Source organism: Aethalodelphis obliquidens, unplaced genomic scaffold (genome assembly GCF_003676395.1).
Source record: "Aethalodelphis obliquidens isolate GAN/ISIS:26980383/991018 unplaced genomic scaffold, ASM367639v1 scaffold86, whole genome shotgun sequence".
NCBI classification, from domain to species: Eukaryota; Metazoa; Chordata; class Mammalia; order Artiodactyla; family Delphinidae; genus Aethalodelphis; species Aethalodelphis obliquidens.
In genome coordinates, this window is record NW_020838030.1 from 5,449,185 (window position 1) to 5,463,355 (window position 14,171).

The 14,171-nt window shown below is 48.9% G+C and overlaps 1 protein-coding gene across 5 annotated transcripts in view; it reads left to right on the forward strand.

Annotated features, from left to right (window-relative positions):
* Nucleotides 1-14,171, forward strand: part of SRGAP3 (SLIT-ROBO Rho GTPase activating protein 3) — a 252,356-nt gene that overhangs the window by 166,917 nt on the left and 71,268 nt on the right. For all 5 annotated transcript variants that reach the window (XR_003430173.1, XR_003430175.1, XR_003430174.1 and 2 more), the window contains exons 5-7: nucleotides 5,915-6,100; nucleotides 10,978-11,106; nucleotides 12,600-12,821. Coding sequence is in view for 2 of the 5 variants with exons in the window: in XM_027093960.1 (XP_026949761.1) it covers nucleotides 5,915-6,100; nucleotides 10,978-11,106; nucleotides 12,600-12,821 (537 nt within the window). In the remaining 3 variants the exon portion in view is untranslated. The remainder of the gene's footprint in view (nucleotides 1-5,914; nucleotides 6,101-10,977; nucleotides 11,107-12,599; nucleotides 12,822-14,171) is intronic.

Consider the following 14,171-nt stretch of genomic DNA (forward strand, 5'->3'; position numbering starts at 1 on the left):
GAAGCAGGAAGCCGGGTACGGGGAGCAGCCCCTGTTCAGCCGGTCAGTGTTTGTGAGTCAGGCACTAAGTGTGGCCAGTCGAGACCAGGATTGATCCTGGGTAGTGGGGAAGCTAGCGGGGAAGGAAGTCTGCCTTTTGGGACTCATTCAGTAGCAAGAGACGGAAAGCCAGGAAAACCTGACATATCTAAAAATGGCAATTTATTGAATCTCGGAGGCTGACACACTTGTTTCATTGTCTCCCCAGCAGAGTGAATAATCTGAGGGCAGAGGCCCTATCTGCCTTCCACACAGTACTGTTGGCAGCACCTGGTATATCATACCTGCATGTAATAAGCTGTTCAATAAATATTTAATGATTGAAGGTGTAGCCACTCCCCCCACCAATACACTCACCAGATCAGAGGCGGCAGAACTGCGTCTCCTCCATTTTATCTTATTCCCTCCCTCACTTTTCCTTCTTCCTTCTGTCTTCCTTCCCCCTCCTTCCTTTCCCTCCCTCCCTTCCCTCCATTCTCCCCTCCCTTATTTGGTGGTGTTTTCCTCTGCAGGAGGCTTCTCCCCTGTGGTGACAAAGTTGGCCTAAGTCCATCCCTCTTCCCCACCCTCCCAAGCTCACTTCCTATCAGCTCAGCGCCCCCTAGTGGAAAGTGAACACTCCCTTCCTGGTGTTTCCCGCGGAAGCCCAGGGCTGTCTCTAATTGGCCTGGCTGGGGTCCCATCGCTGTGGCCAGATTAACATCATGCATACTGATAGGTCAGGCCTGGGTCTGCTGCCCTGTACCCAGGGATTGGGGGGTAGTGTCAGTTTCCCATGAACCACATGGAATGAGAATGGTGGAGCGGAATTCGGGGGATTTCCTCAAAGAAAATCAGGAAGATGTTCCAGAAGGAGGGGGACTGGATGATCCTACGCAGAAAGCAACAACAGATGTCTGCTGAGGGGGAGGAGCTCAGGAAGGAGGAGAAAGTGGCTCCATTGGCTGGTTTGCAAACAAACACCTGATGTTCTACCTGTAAGCTGTTCCTCAAACCTGTTTGGCTCCTGCTTCTAATGGGCTTAATGCTGACACTGCTTCCTTTGTCTGAAATAATCCATCCCCACCCCAGTCCCTGTTCACCTAGCTAATAGCTACTCTTCCTTCAAGGTTCAGTTTAGATATCACTTCCTCAGGAAGCCTTCCTTTAGCACCCTGTACCCCCCTCATCCATGCACTTATCACACCCTGTGATAATCACTTGCATAACTGTCTGTGTTCCTACTAAGGTGTGTATTCTGTGAGGGCAGAGACCATATCTGTCTTCTACATTGTAGTGTTTCCTATAATGGCACCGAGTGCAGTAACTAGCACATAATGAACTGTTCAATAAATATTAAATGATTGAAGGTGTAGCTGTTGCCCTACCCCCAAATATATTCAGCAGAGCAAAGGCAATAGAATCTACCTCCCCTGTTTTATCCTCCCTCCATCCCATCCATCCACCCACCCACCCACTTATCTATCCATCCATCCACCCACCCATTTATCCAGCCAGCCAGTCAGCTGTTGTCCACTCATTCATGCAAATATATATTGCTACTTGCTGGGTGCCGGTCTCTGCTCTAATACAGGGATTATGATCATGGACAACGTCCTGGCCCTCATGGACTTTGCACTGTAGTTGGGTGAGACAGTTTATAAACGTGCAAATGGAATAAGACAGTGATTATAATTTCTACAGAGAACGTAGGCCACACAGAGTGTGGGCGCTCAGACTGAAGTTTGGGTACTTCAAGGGTGTCTTTGTCATGTCCTGGCCCAGGGTCTCACCTCATACACAACTGTTGTGTGGCCTAGGGCTGGCCCTTCCTGTGGGGTGGAGGAAGTGTACATGGACTGCATTGTTGAGAACCTATTTTCTAAAAACTGATCCTTTTCCTGCCCCAGCATGTCCCTGTATTAATGCTGTTAACTTCCAGATTGCCTTTGCCTTCTTTTGCATTTAAATGCAGATCTGAAAAGCTGTACAGATAGTACTTTCCTGTTTTCATGATCTGAGGGTTTGGGAAGATGCAAAAGGCAAAGTATACACAGCAAAGGCAGCATGATCACCAGAAAAGGCAATGTCCACAGCTTGGAAGGCCCGGCCATCTGGCTTGCTGTGTGACTTAGGCCACATGCTTGCTATTTCTGGGCCTTAGTTTCTTTCAATGACAGGTTAATACACCAAAGTTTCTGGAGGGCCTCTGATAACCTATGAAACTGATTTGGGCCAAGAATAATGGTCTCACTTACATGTTCCTATATAGTACTTCTTAGCCTGTGCTGGACTTCTTCTGAAAGGCTCTCCCTGATAGGGTCTTGAGGGTTGGAAAGAGAACGCCCATCTGGCAGTAAGCTGGGTGGGTGCCTCTGAGGGCCCCTCTGGAGAGCCCGGGTTGAAGACCAGGTCCCAGTGACTTGGCCTCAGCTCAACTCCTGCATCCACTTCTGCTCCCTTCCCCACCCCAGCACTGCTGTCAGCCCGCCACTCTACAGTCACAGCTTACTGAGTTCTTTCATAGCCCCCGCTCTCTGGCCTTTGCCAGGCAGCACAGAGAGGTCAAGCCTCTGCCACAGTCATCCAGCAAGTGGTGGGAAGGTCAAGTTTCAAAACCGGGTCTCCTGAGTCCCTGTGGGGCAGAGGACCCTTTCATCCCTATTTCGTGGTTTCCTCTTTGGTAAAGCAGGGATGATATAGTCTACGTCACAGGGTTTTTGTGAGAAATAAGTGAGTTAATATATGTGAAGTGCTTAGAACTAGGCCTGGTGTGTAGTAAGTGGTCAGTAAGTGTTAGCTGCTATTGTTGTTATTATTGTTATCATGCTGCCTCCCAGGATTGGGGTAAAGATTAATTGAAATGCTCCTTGGTGATAATGAATAGAGAGGTTTGCAAACTCTGTGAAGTAATAGATAATTTTAAAATATTATTCAGCATCTCCTGGACTGGCAATACTGAGCAGGCTGTTCTAGACTATTGCGCTAAGGGCCTTTCATCCTGAAGCCCATGTTTCAGGTAATTAAATAAAGGAAACATCTTAGAAGATTCTGGGCATAAATAGTTAGACTCACTTCAGAGAGGTCCCTAGGTTAAGCTCTTTTGTGGCAGCTGTCTGACGTAAGTGACACCAGTGATCAAGTTCACCATTATTCTTGGGATCAGGAATTACCAACTGGATCACATAGAGGGGGAGGAGCAAAGAAAGTAGTGGTGCCTGTGAATGTGGAGGTGTAGAGGGAAGGTTCAAGAATGGGAGAGAGGCCCGGAGACAGCCTTCAGCCGGCTTCCCGACTCTGAGCTGCGTTATGTTCCAGGTGCCATGGCTTAAAGGTGGTTGAAAGTAGGCAACTGCCTTGGTTATCTGTAAACCTGCAGTCATCCCCTTTGGCCACTAGATGTCAAGAACACATTGATCCAACACACTTTCTGGTCCATTGAGTTGTTTAGAAAGAAACTTAGAGGTATTGGCGTAAGGAGTGGATGAAATCAGCAAGAAGGGCATCTCTAGAGGCTTTAGGGCAACTGCAGATGAGCAGAGATGGGTGGGATGCAGAGAAGAAGTCTTTCCACCAAGACCCAAGAAGAAAAGTTGATTTCAGTTTTTCATTTATTGTTTTGAAACGTGGGGAGGTTTTCAGGATGAAAGGAGGGAGAAACATGGTGTAGAATAATTTTTTTTTCACATTAGCTAATGTTTTTTAGAGTTTGTGAGCATTTTCCTGAAGTCAAGTGAGTAAGTTCAAGATTTTCAAACCCTCAGCCCAAATCAGGGATGTCGATGCTGGTGGTGATGGTAGCAGCTAATGCTTACATGGCTTTTACTGTGTGGTTGGTATTGCCTTTAGCACCTTATAAAAAATTAACTTATTTAGTCCTCACGACAAACCTATGAGGTAGGTGCCATTATCATCCCCATTTTATACATGAGGGAGCAGATGTCAGAGAGGTTATGTGACTTGCCCAAGGTCACACAGCCGGTAAGTGGCAGCATCAGGATTCAGCCCAGACGTTTGGGCCAGAGGCCATATTCTTACCTGACATGCTCTACAATAGATGTTGCCCCCACTGACTCCTGACATATGACAAAGGGGACTTTCTTAACAATAGATCAATGCTGTGATTTCACAGTAAGAATCACAGAGGAAGTCCTCATTTAAAAGTCTCACTTCACAGGACTTTAAATGACAGTGAATAAGGTTATAACATTGGCCAGTAATTCATTCTGAGTTCCTTGACTTAAAGGGCCTGGCTTGTCAGAAGCACATCCCATCCCGAGGCGGAAGCTTCTGCTCCATTAGCTGCTGTAATTTTCCAAACAACAGGAGAAGAGGACCAACAAGGCTCAGGAGCCATGAATTCCAGAAATTTCTTATGTTTCTTAGCATAGAAAGATGGTCATAAACTTGATATTGCAAAGGGAAGTGTACTCCTAGTTGGGGACTGGGAGATAGAATACTGTTGGTATGGGCCTGGCCCAGCTTGCTCTAAGGCTGCCCCAAATACTCACATCTGAGGAACAAATGGTAATGAATTAAGGAACCGGTATGATATGATAGAATTAAAAGTCTGAGACCAGATTTTTAATGTGGTTAGATATACACTTACTATATGACCCTCCTCCATTCCACTCCTAGGTATTTACCCAAGAGCAACGAAAATATATGTCCACATAAAGAATGGTACATGGACATTCCTAGCAGCTTTATTCGTAAGAGCCAAAAACTGCAAACAACCCCAATAACGGTCAACACATGAACAGATAAACAAATTATGGTATAGCCATACAAGGCAATACTACTCAGCAGTAAAAAAGAATTTCTGATACATGCAACAACATGGGAGAATCTCAAAAAAATTATGCTGAGTGAGCAAGGGTAGGTGTAAAAGAGTTTATACTCAATGGGTCCATGTACATGAAGTTCTAGAACACACAAAAACAATCTACAGTGACAGAAAGCAAATCGGTGATTGCCTGTGGCTGGGGCAAGGGGTGGGGATCGACTGGAAAGGGTCAAGAGGGATCTTTTTGGTGTGATGGGAGTGTTCTGTATCTTGATGGTGATGATGATCCCATGGATGTAAAGTCTGGAAACTATGCTGATAATACTGTATGATCTTGGATAAGTCACCCTGTCCTTCTGGGCCTTAGTGTCCCTATTTGTAAAATTTGGTGGTTGGATTAGATGATGTATAGGATTCCTTCTGACTCAAAAATTCCCTTGATACAACAATATCCAACTCTTAATGTGGAAGTAGAGTAGCAAAGTGCAATTTTCTTTATAGGAATTCATTTTATAGCCAAGGATGAGTTTATTTCTGAGAGCATAGAATATCTATTAGGTTACCCAATAATATTCCTTTGGAGAACAGAGCCATTTACAGGCCAATTTTACTCAAGGAAACAGCTGAGATAACGATTTGTGTGTAAGAAGGATGTTCCCATAGAAATCCCGCGGGTACCTGAGGAGGGCCTTTTCCAGCGACACTGTGGGGAGGAGTAGGACACAAGAGACACAGCTGGCAGGGCCGGAGAGGGCAGCTGAAGAAGGCTGTGTTCACCATATCACCTCTGAGAGCCCCAAAATGCCCAGGGCCTGTGGTGGCCCTTTTAAATTTCCTCTTTACTGGTCCATTCCTGGCACTTAGTAATCACTTAATGATGTTGTTGATGATGATGATGATGAAACTGCTGCTGCTGATGATGATCGTCATTTCCAGTCCTCAGACAGTCTGTGCAAAAGTAAAGGGTTGTGGGATTTCAGAGCATGTCATGGGAAGAGGGCCGGGACAGAGCTGACTGGAACACAGAACTTGGATGGGGGCTGCCAGCGCTAGGGCCACCCTTGCTGGGCCATAACAGCCTGTTGATTTCCCACACTCGTGTGTCTCCAGGTCATGAAAACCTACCACATGTACCATGCGGAGAGCATCAGTGCGGAAAGCAAGCTGAAGGAGGCTGAGAAGCAGGAGGAGAAGCAGTTCAACAAGTCGGGAGACCTCAGCATGAACCTGCTCCGGCATGAGGACCGGCCCCAGCGCCGTAGCTCCGTGAAGAAGATTGAGAAGATGAAGGAGAAGGCGAGTGAAGGCCCCGGGTATCGGGGTGGGAAGGAAGGGGAGGGCCAGGCTCCCCACAGCCTCAGCCTCCGCCTCCGCACCCTGAGGGACTAGAGCTGGAATAATGCTGCCAGCGTCTGCTGTCTTGGAGGTCAGTGTCACGGTAGAGGCAGGGCTGGCCATGCCTCTGCTCACACTTGTTAGGCCTCAGGCGAGGGCCAACAGCAGGAGAGGCACTCAGCTGGCAAGACAGCTGAACTGCGATGAGACTCTCGCCCAGCGAGCACATTCTGGCAAGAATCACCAGGGCCTGCCCTGGACCTCAGTTTAGTGGCCGGGGGGCTGATTGGGACTTCGTGTGTCCCAACAAGAGGGAACGGCGCTGGCGTACCAACCAGCACCTGGGAACCAGGTAAAGAACCATTCTGAAGAAATTGCCATCGCCAAGCCAAAGCTGGGCCAGTGAGAATCCTTGTGTGTTGGTGCTGGGAAAGTGCTTTGGTAGGGCATGGTGAAAGTGCTAGTTTTGGAGTCAGGCTGAGTTTTGAAGATGCCACATGTACAGCAACTCTCTGACCTTCAATATTATTTTATTTATTTATTTATTTTTAAATTAGTTAATTAATTAATTTGTTTTTGGCTGCTTTGGGTGTTTGTTGCTACGCACGCGGGCTTTCTCTAGTTGCGGCGAGCGGGGGCTACTCTCCGTTGTGGTGTGCGGGCTTCTCCTTGAGGTGGCTTCTCTTGTTGTGGAGCATGGGCTGTAGGTACACGGGCTTCAGTAGTTGTGGCACGCGGGCTCAGTAGTTGTGGCGTGTGGGCTCTAGAGCACAGGCTCAGTAGTTGGGGCACATGGGCTTAGTTGCTCCGCGGCATGTGGGATCTTCCCGGACCAGGGCTCGAACCCATGTCCCCTGCATTGGCAGGCGGATTCTTAACCACTGCACCACCGGGGAAGTCCCTGACCTTCAATTTTAAAAACTGACAGTGATGGCAAACAAATCTCCTTTCTCATGTCAACTCTGATCAATTGATAGTGGCTGCCCAGAGCCCTATGCTGAGGATTGTGAGCCCTCTCGAGGCTTTAGTTAAAGACAGTGCTGTGATCAATTAATGATGTCTGTCTTGGCCAAGGAATTTAGAGGGGCAGTGTGCATGCTGCTTTTTGTCATCCTAGATTGGGTTACTTCTAAGGTTCCTTTCTTCTTAAAAAGCTATGATATTCTTGTTGAATTCTCTGCATTCATTCATTCCATGAAATCAGCAAACATTTCCTGAGCTCTTTCTATTTGCAAACATTGCATCAGATGTTTATTTGGGCTTCTATGAGACTAATTCTACGATTATATGATCCTACAGCTCTTAAAAATTATAGGAGATTGAGTGGGAACATAATCCAACAGGACCTGGGTAAGCTGGCCAAGTAACCAAAGGCAGGTAAAATAAAATTTCAGGGTAATTTCCAAAGGCAAAGAAAAATATGCTCCACAATAACCAGGCAGAGACCCAGTTAAAAAATGGGCAAAGGGGGCTTCCCTGGTGGCGCAGTGGTTGAGAGGCCGCCTGCCGATGCAGGGGACACGGGTTCATGCCCCGGTCCGGGAAGATCCCACGTGCCGCGGAGCGGCTGGGCCCGTGAGCCATGGCCGCTGAGTCTGCGCGTCCGGAGCCTGTGTTCCGCAACGGGAGAGGCCACAGCAGTGAGAGGCCCGCGTACCGCAAAAAAAAAAAAAAAAAAGGGCAAAGGAATTGAATAGACATACCTCTGAAGAACATATATGAGTGGCCAATAAATACATGAAAAGATGCTCAGCATCATTAGTTATTAAGGAAATGCAATTCAAAACCACGGTGAGATACCACTTCACACCCACCATGATGGCTAAGATAAAAAAAGTCCGATAATCACAAGTGTCGGTGCGGGTGTAGAGAAATTGGAACCATCATACATTGCTGGAGGGAATGTAAAATGATGCAGCCACTTTGGAACATAGTCTGGAAGTTCCTCAAAATGTTAAACATAGAGTTACCATATGACTCCGCAGTTCCACTCCTAGGTATCCACCCAAGAGAAATTTAAACATGTGTCCAGACAAAACTTTGCACATGAATGTTCGTAGCAGCATTATGCATAATAGCCAAAGGGTAGAAACAATCCAAATAAATAAACGTCCTTCAGCTGATGAATAAAATATGGTGAATCCCTGTAAGGGAATATTCAGCCATGAAAAGGAATGAATACAGACTACAGCATGGATGAACCTTGAAAACAGTAGGCTAAGTGAAAGAAACCTGTCACGAAAGACCACATATTACATGATTCCATTTATTTGAAATGTGCAGAGTAGATAAATCCATAGAGACAGAAAGTAGATTATTGGTTGCCAGGAGCCGTGGCAGAAAAGAATGCAGAGTGACTGCTAATGGGTGCAGGGTTTCTCTTGGGGTGATGAAAATATTCTAAATTTAGATAGTGGTGATGGTTGTACAATATGTCTGTGAATATACTAGAAATGAATGTTAAAAATAAGATAACCAGGGGCTTCCCTGGTGGCGCAGTGGTTGAGAGTCCGCCTGCCAATGCAGGGGACACGAGTTCGTGCCCCGGTCTGGGAGGATCCCACGTGCCGCGGAGCGGCTGGGCCCGTGAGCCATGGCCGCTGAGTCTGCGCGTCCGGAGCCTGTGCTCTGCAATGGGAGAGGCCACAGCAGTGAGAGGCCCGTGTACCGCAAAAAAAAAAAAAAAAAAAAAAGATAACGAGGCAGGGAATTATGGAGCTACAACATAGGGGGGTAGCTATAGAGGGGATATGTAGAGAGGTAGAGAAAGCACTGGTTAGTGGGGTCTGGAGACTAAGTTTTAGTTCAGAGTTGTATGCTAACTGGCCATTTGGCTCTTGGACAGCCAACTTCTTTTCAATTTTCATCTCCTCGCCTATAAAATGGATGAATTAAAGTAAGATATCTTCAAGTATCCTTTCCAGGCATAAAATTTTATGAGTCCATGAACAGCTGAAAATGGTCTCAGGGTTATAGTAGCCCCCTGGAAATGGGCCAGGAATTTCAAAACTCTCTGTGGAGGGTGGGTGTGTGGTTGGTACAGGGTATAACCAGAAGTTTGTTTCTAGAAATTCCCAGAATAAGTGAACCCTGGAGAAAGGTCAGAGGAGATGTCTGAAGAGAATTAAAAGGCTGACAATGGGGGCATCTCTACTGAACAGCTAGAGAACTCAATCTGGAGGAAGGAAGGTTGAGAGTGCCTAGGTAGGAAGAAGCCCTGTTTCTTTAAGGAGAGCTGTCTCTCTCCTCAGCAGTGGGACTCATCTGTCTGAAGGGGGCAAGGGGACAGCTCTGTAACCCACGGACTCTTTACTGCTTCCTGCCCAGGATGGCCCAGAACAGAAACAGCTTCCCAGGGAGGCGGTCCAGCTCCTAACCGAGACTGCACCTCTGGCTGCCCACCCCGCCTCTCCCCACCACGCACAGCCAGACAGCCAGTGACAGTCACTTCATGCTGCCCGTGCAGGGACTGTTCTGGGTGCTGTAGGCTCAGTCATGAGCAGGGACCATTAAGTCCCTGACTTCACAGAGCTTACTTTCTAGCAGGGGACCCTGAAAATCATCAAGTAATCAAAGAGGTAAAAAATGTAATTTGGGGTGGTGAAAAGTACTTATGAAAAAAATTGAGCAACCAAGATGTCGTTCAGTAGGTGAGTGGCTAAGTTACTGTGGTCCATCCAGACAATGGAATGTTATTCAGCACTAAAAAGAAATGAGCTGTCAAGCCATGAAAAGACATGGAGGAACCTTAAATGCATGTTACAAAGTGAAAGAAACCAATCTGGAAAGGCTACATACTGCACGATTCCAACTATATGACATTCTAGAAAAGGCAGAACTATGGAACAGTAAGAAGGTCAGTGGTTACAGCAGTTAGGTGGGAGACAGGGATGAACAGGTAGAGCACAGAGGATTTTCAGGGCAGGGAAACTGCTCTGATACTCTAATGATGGATACATGTCATTATACATCTGTTCAAATTCACAGAATGTACAACACCAAGACTGAACCCTAAGGTAAACTGTGGGTGACTACAATGTGTTAGTATAGGTCCATCAATTGTAACAAATGTACCACCTGGTGCCGGGGGGTGTTGATATTGGGGGGATGTGGTGTGTGTATGGGAGTAGGGGTGTGTGCACGAAATCTCAGCACCTTCCTCTCAATTTTGCTGTGAAGCTAAAACTGCTCTAAAAAAAGAGTCTCTTAAAAATTAAATAAAAATGAAAATAATCACTAAAAATTGAACAAAGATTAAATGAATGGGAAAAATAGAGCAGGATAGAATGTGGGGAGGAGGCAGTCAAGATGCCGGGGACACATTTTAGACACGGTTGTGTGGTCAGAGGCCCATGCGACTGTGTGACCATGGCTAAGGACCTGAATGACGTGGAGCAGGCCACGCAGGGACCTGGAAGGGTGGCCTGCCAGCCGGAGGGAATGGGTCTGAGTCTAGAGGCAGGAATGAACTTGGCCTCTTAAAGGACGTGCAGAGGAGGGGATGACAGGAGCATGGAGGAAGAGCCAGGTCAGGAGGGCTTCACAGGCTGTCGTCCGGGTTTGGGCAGCCTCTGGGGGTGTTGAGTAGGGGCCTCCGGAGGTCTTAGTTACACTCCCGGAAAAGGCCACTGCTTACCCGACAGTGCCAACGATGGCTGCACATGTGCAGTGTCAGGTGAGCTTTTTGAGTACGGGGTCCAGATCTTACTCACCTGGCCCATGGAGTAAGGCTTTCCAGGGCCGTGCGGGGAGCTGATCGCAGGCAGTGACCCTAAAGAAAATCTCAAATCCCTCCCATCAGCGGCTCTGCTTTCACATCCACTCTTTCCTTCCTCCAGAGGCAGGCAAAGTATTCTGAGAACAAGCTGAAATGCACTAAGGCCCGGAACGACTACTTGCTGAATCTGGCGGCCACCAACGCAGCTATAAGCAAATACTACATCCACGATGTCTCTGACCTCATCGACGTGAGCTCCTGGGGAGTCTGGGGTTGAACAGGGTCCTGTACCGCCTGGTGCGAGTCATCAGCTGAGGGAGGGCTGGCCCTTGTCCTTAGCTGGCATATGGGGCGGCCAGTGGCCCCTGGAGCCCTAACGGAGGGGAAGGACAGGGAGCCTTTGGGGCCTGGGAAGGAGTATCACCCTGTGGCTTCTACCTCCATGGGTGGGAGTGGGCCTCTGGCGGCCCTTGCACACCTGGGCTGGGCAGTTGTAATTCAGCGTGCACTTTCCAAGCGTCCTCCTCTACACCAGGTCTTTTACTGGATTTGGGGGTACAGGGGTGATCGTACACAGTTCATGCCCTGGGGAACTTCCCAGGGTGGTAAAGATGCTTATCTGTTTAACACGCCTGGGTCCAGTCCACTAGACACACACGCACATACGGAAGAAAACAATGAATGAGACAAAATTATACAGGTCAGCTTTACTTGGGGATGTTATGTTGGGAGAAATCAGGCAGTTTAAGCAAGAGGAAAATGGAACACTGACTGCTGAGCACCAGCTGTGCAGGACACACTGGTAGGACAATGAGGTTTCGGGAAAGAATTCTGTGAGTGGTGCCTTCGGGGAGGCTCCTGTATCATCTGTGACAGAGCTGGGGCTGCTTCGCATGTGTTCATGCAGACAGGGATCCGGCCCAGCAGATGCTCGGTCAGGCTTCCTTGAGGGTGGGTGCGTCCTTTTCCTCTGGCCTGGGTGTATCCTGTCAGGAAGTCAGAGGGTCACCGCTCTTCCCTTGGCTGCAGAGGGGACCCATTATCGCCATTATCACCACCCCCAGGAGAGGGAGCTGCCTGGTCCTGCCTTCCAAATGCCCGGGGGCCAGACCCCTCCTTTTTCCTACCTTTCAGCTTTCTTTTTCACCCAACCCTTTCATCTTTTTATTTACCAAATTTTTATTGAGTGCTTTCTAGCTCTAGCTCTTGAGGTACAACAGTGGATAAGAGCCAGTGGGTCTGTCCTCATGGAGCTCAGCCTACATAACCCTGATGCATTAAAGGCAAACGTAATGCCAAGCAGTGGGTGTTACCATGAGAGAGGTGGAGGGAGTTGTGGACACCTGGATGAGGGACACCTGGTGTGAACTCTGAGTGGGGAGAACATCAAGGAAGGCTTCCTGGAGGAAGTGACCTCTAAACTGAAACCAAAGGAAGAGTATTTAGGCAGGAGGAGAGAGGAAGAGTCTTCGGGCAGAGGGAATGCGTGTGTAAAGGCCTGGAGATGAGAAAGAAAGCAGTGAGTTTGGGGAGCCGCGAGGAGCACTGTCATTGCCCAGATCGCAGTCCCCCGCTCCCTCCGAGGGCTTTGCCATGACTTGTGTGGTAAGATTCCAAAGTGCATGAGGGCCTCCAGCATGAAAGATTTGACCATGGAATAGGAGGTAATCGTAAGTCACTGTGACGGCCCCACCTCCATGTCACCACCCTCACCTGCACCTTCTGTGTGTGCTTCTCTCCAAGTGCTGTGATTTGGGCTTTCATGCCAGCCTGGCCCGCACCTTCCGGACCTACCTCTCAGCCGAGTACAACCTGGAGACCTCTCGTCACGAGGGGCTGGACGTCATCGAGAACGCGGTGGACAACCTGGATTCCCGAAGTGACAAGCACACAGTCATGGACATGTGCAACCAGGTCTTCTGTCCCCCCCTCAAGTTTGAGTTCCAGCCCCACATGGGGGACGAGGTAGGCTTCTCCCAGGAGCCCATGCTTGAGGTTGCTTCCATCTGTCTCCCATGGGCTCCCAGAGCATCAGTGGGAGGAGAACGTCAGCGGAGAGGCCTGGGGTCAAGTTCTTGGTGCATGGGCTTCCCTAGCTGAGGAGTTTACCACGAATACCCTAATCTTGGCAGCTCAAGTCCCCCACCTGCAGAATTGCGAGACCATAGCTTCCCATGAAATCCCTCGCAGCTATGTCTAGAAGACCCCAAGGGAGTCCCACATCTGCACACAGACAATCATCTCACGTTCTCCCCTCGGATGGATGGCCTCAAATCACCGAAGGCGGGGCCTCAGCAGAGCCACTCGGACCTGTGCTCCAGTGCCGTGAGCCCTTGGAGTACCAGCCAACCCAGTTTTCTTCAGGGCTTGCGCTGCTCACATCCTCATTATGTTCTGGAAAAAAAAATGGGAGAAGGCGCTCTTCACTAGCCCCTAAGCAGCACACTAGTTACCTGAGTTTCACACAACTTCTTATGAAAATAGCTCCTTGAGCTTTTCCATGTCATTCCTCCCTCTCTCCAGGGCTCAAGCCCCAGTCCTTGGAACCAACGGAGAGAGCCACCAGGTGTCATATCTGCCTCCCCGTCTCCACCATCTCTACCCCAGGGACATGTGCCCAGAACTTTCTCCTAGTGGCCCCGTTCCCTCCCCCCAGGCACACGAGAGTCAGGGGGACCCAGCCAGCCTCTGGATCCCAGTGGGAGCTCAGCTGGGCTGTCGCTGTACCTGCTTAACAGGGAGGGACCAGGAGGCGCCTTTAACGATGGCATTTGCTGGACCCTCCAGTGGCTCTGCCCACTTTCTTCATTTGCAAGAGATGCCTTCTGCCGGACTTCCCCACAGCTCCTGCCCCATCCCTGTGCCCTCATGTCCAGCCCTTTGGCTCATCAGCTGGTGACTGCAGGGTTGGGTTGCCCAGTTAGTGGTAAAGAACAGAGGCCTGCTGTCCCTTATGAGCTCAGCCAAGTTTCGGCAGGCAGCCCAGCCCACAGGTGGTGAGAGCCCTGGTGGGAATGGGTGTAGGCGAACAGTATCGCTCTCTCATCTTCTTCTCTTCTCCCCTCCTCTCTCAGCGGCCCCTGTGAGAGGGCCGCTGCCCCATGCCTGCCTCTCTCTCAAGCATCTTCCTACTGGGCCACTCTGCTGACTGTTTCCCATCCTTTGTTCTTTTCACTGGCTTCTCTTAGGCAGTTGCTTCCTTACCACCACTTCCTGCCTGGAAATTAACCAATTAGTCTCACTTAATGAGATTATGTCCAAGCTCTGAGTAGCAAACCATCACATGCTGCACAAATGTAGACCACAACCGAGAGC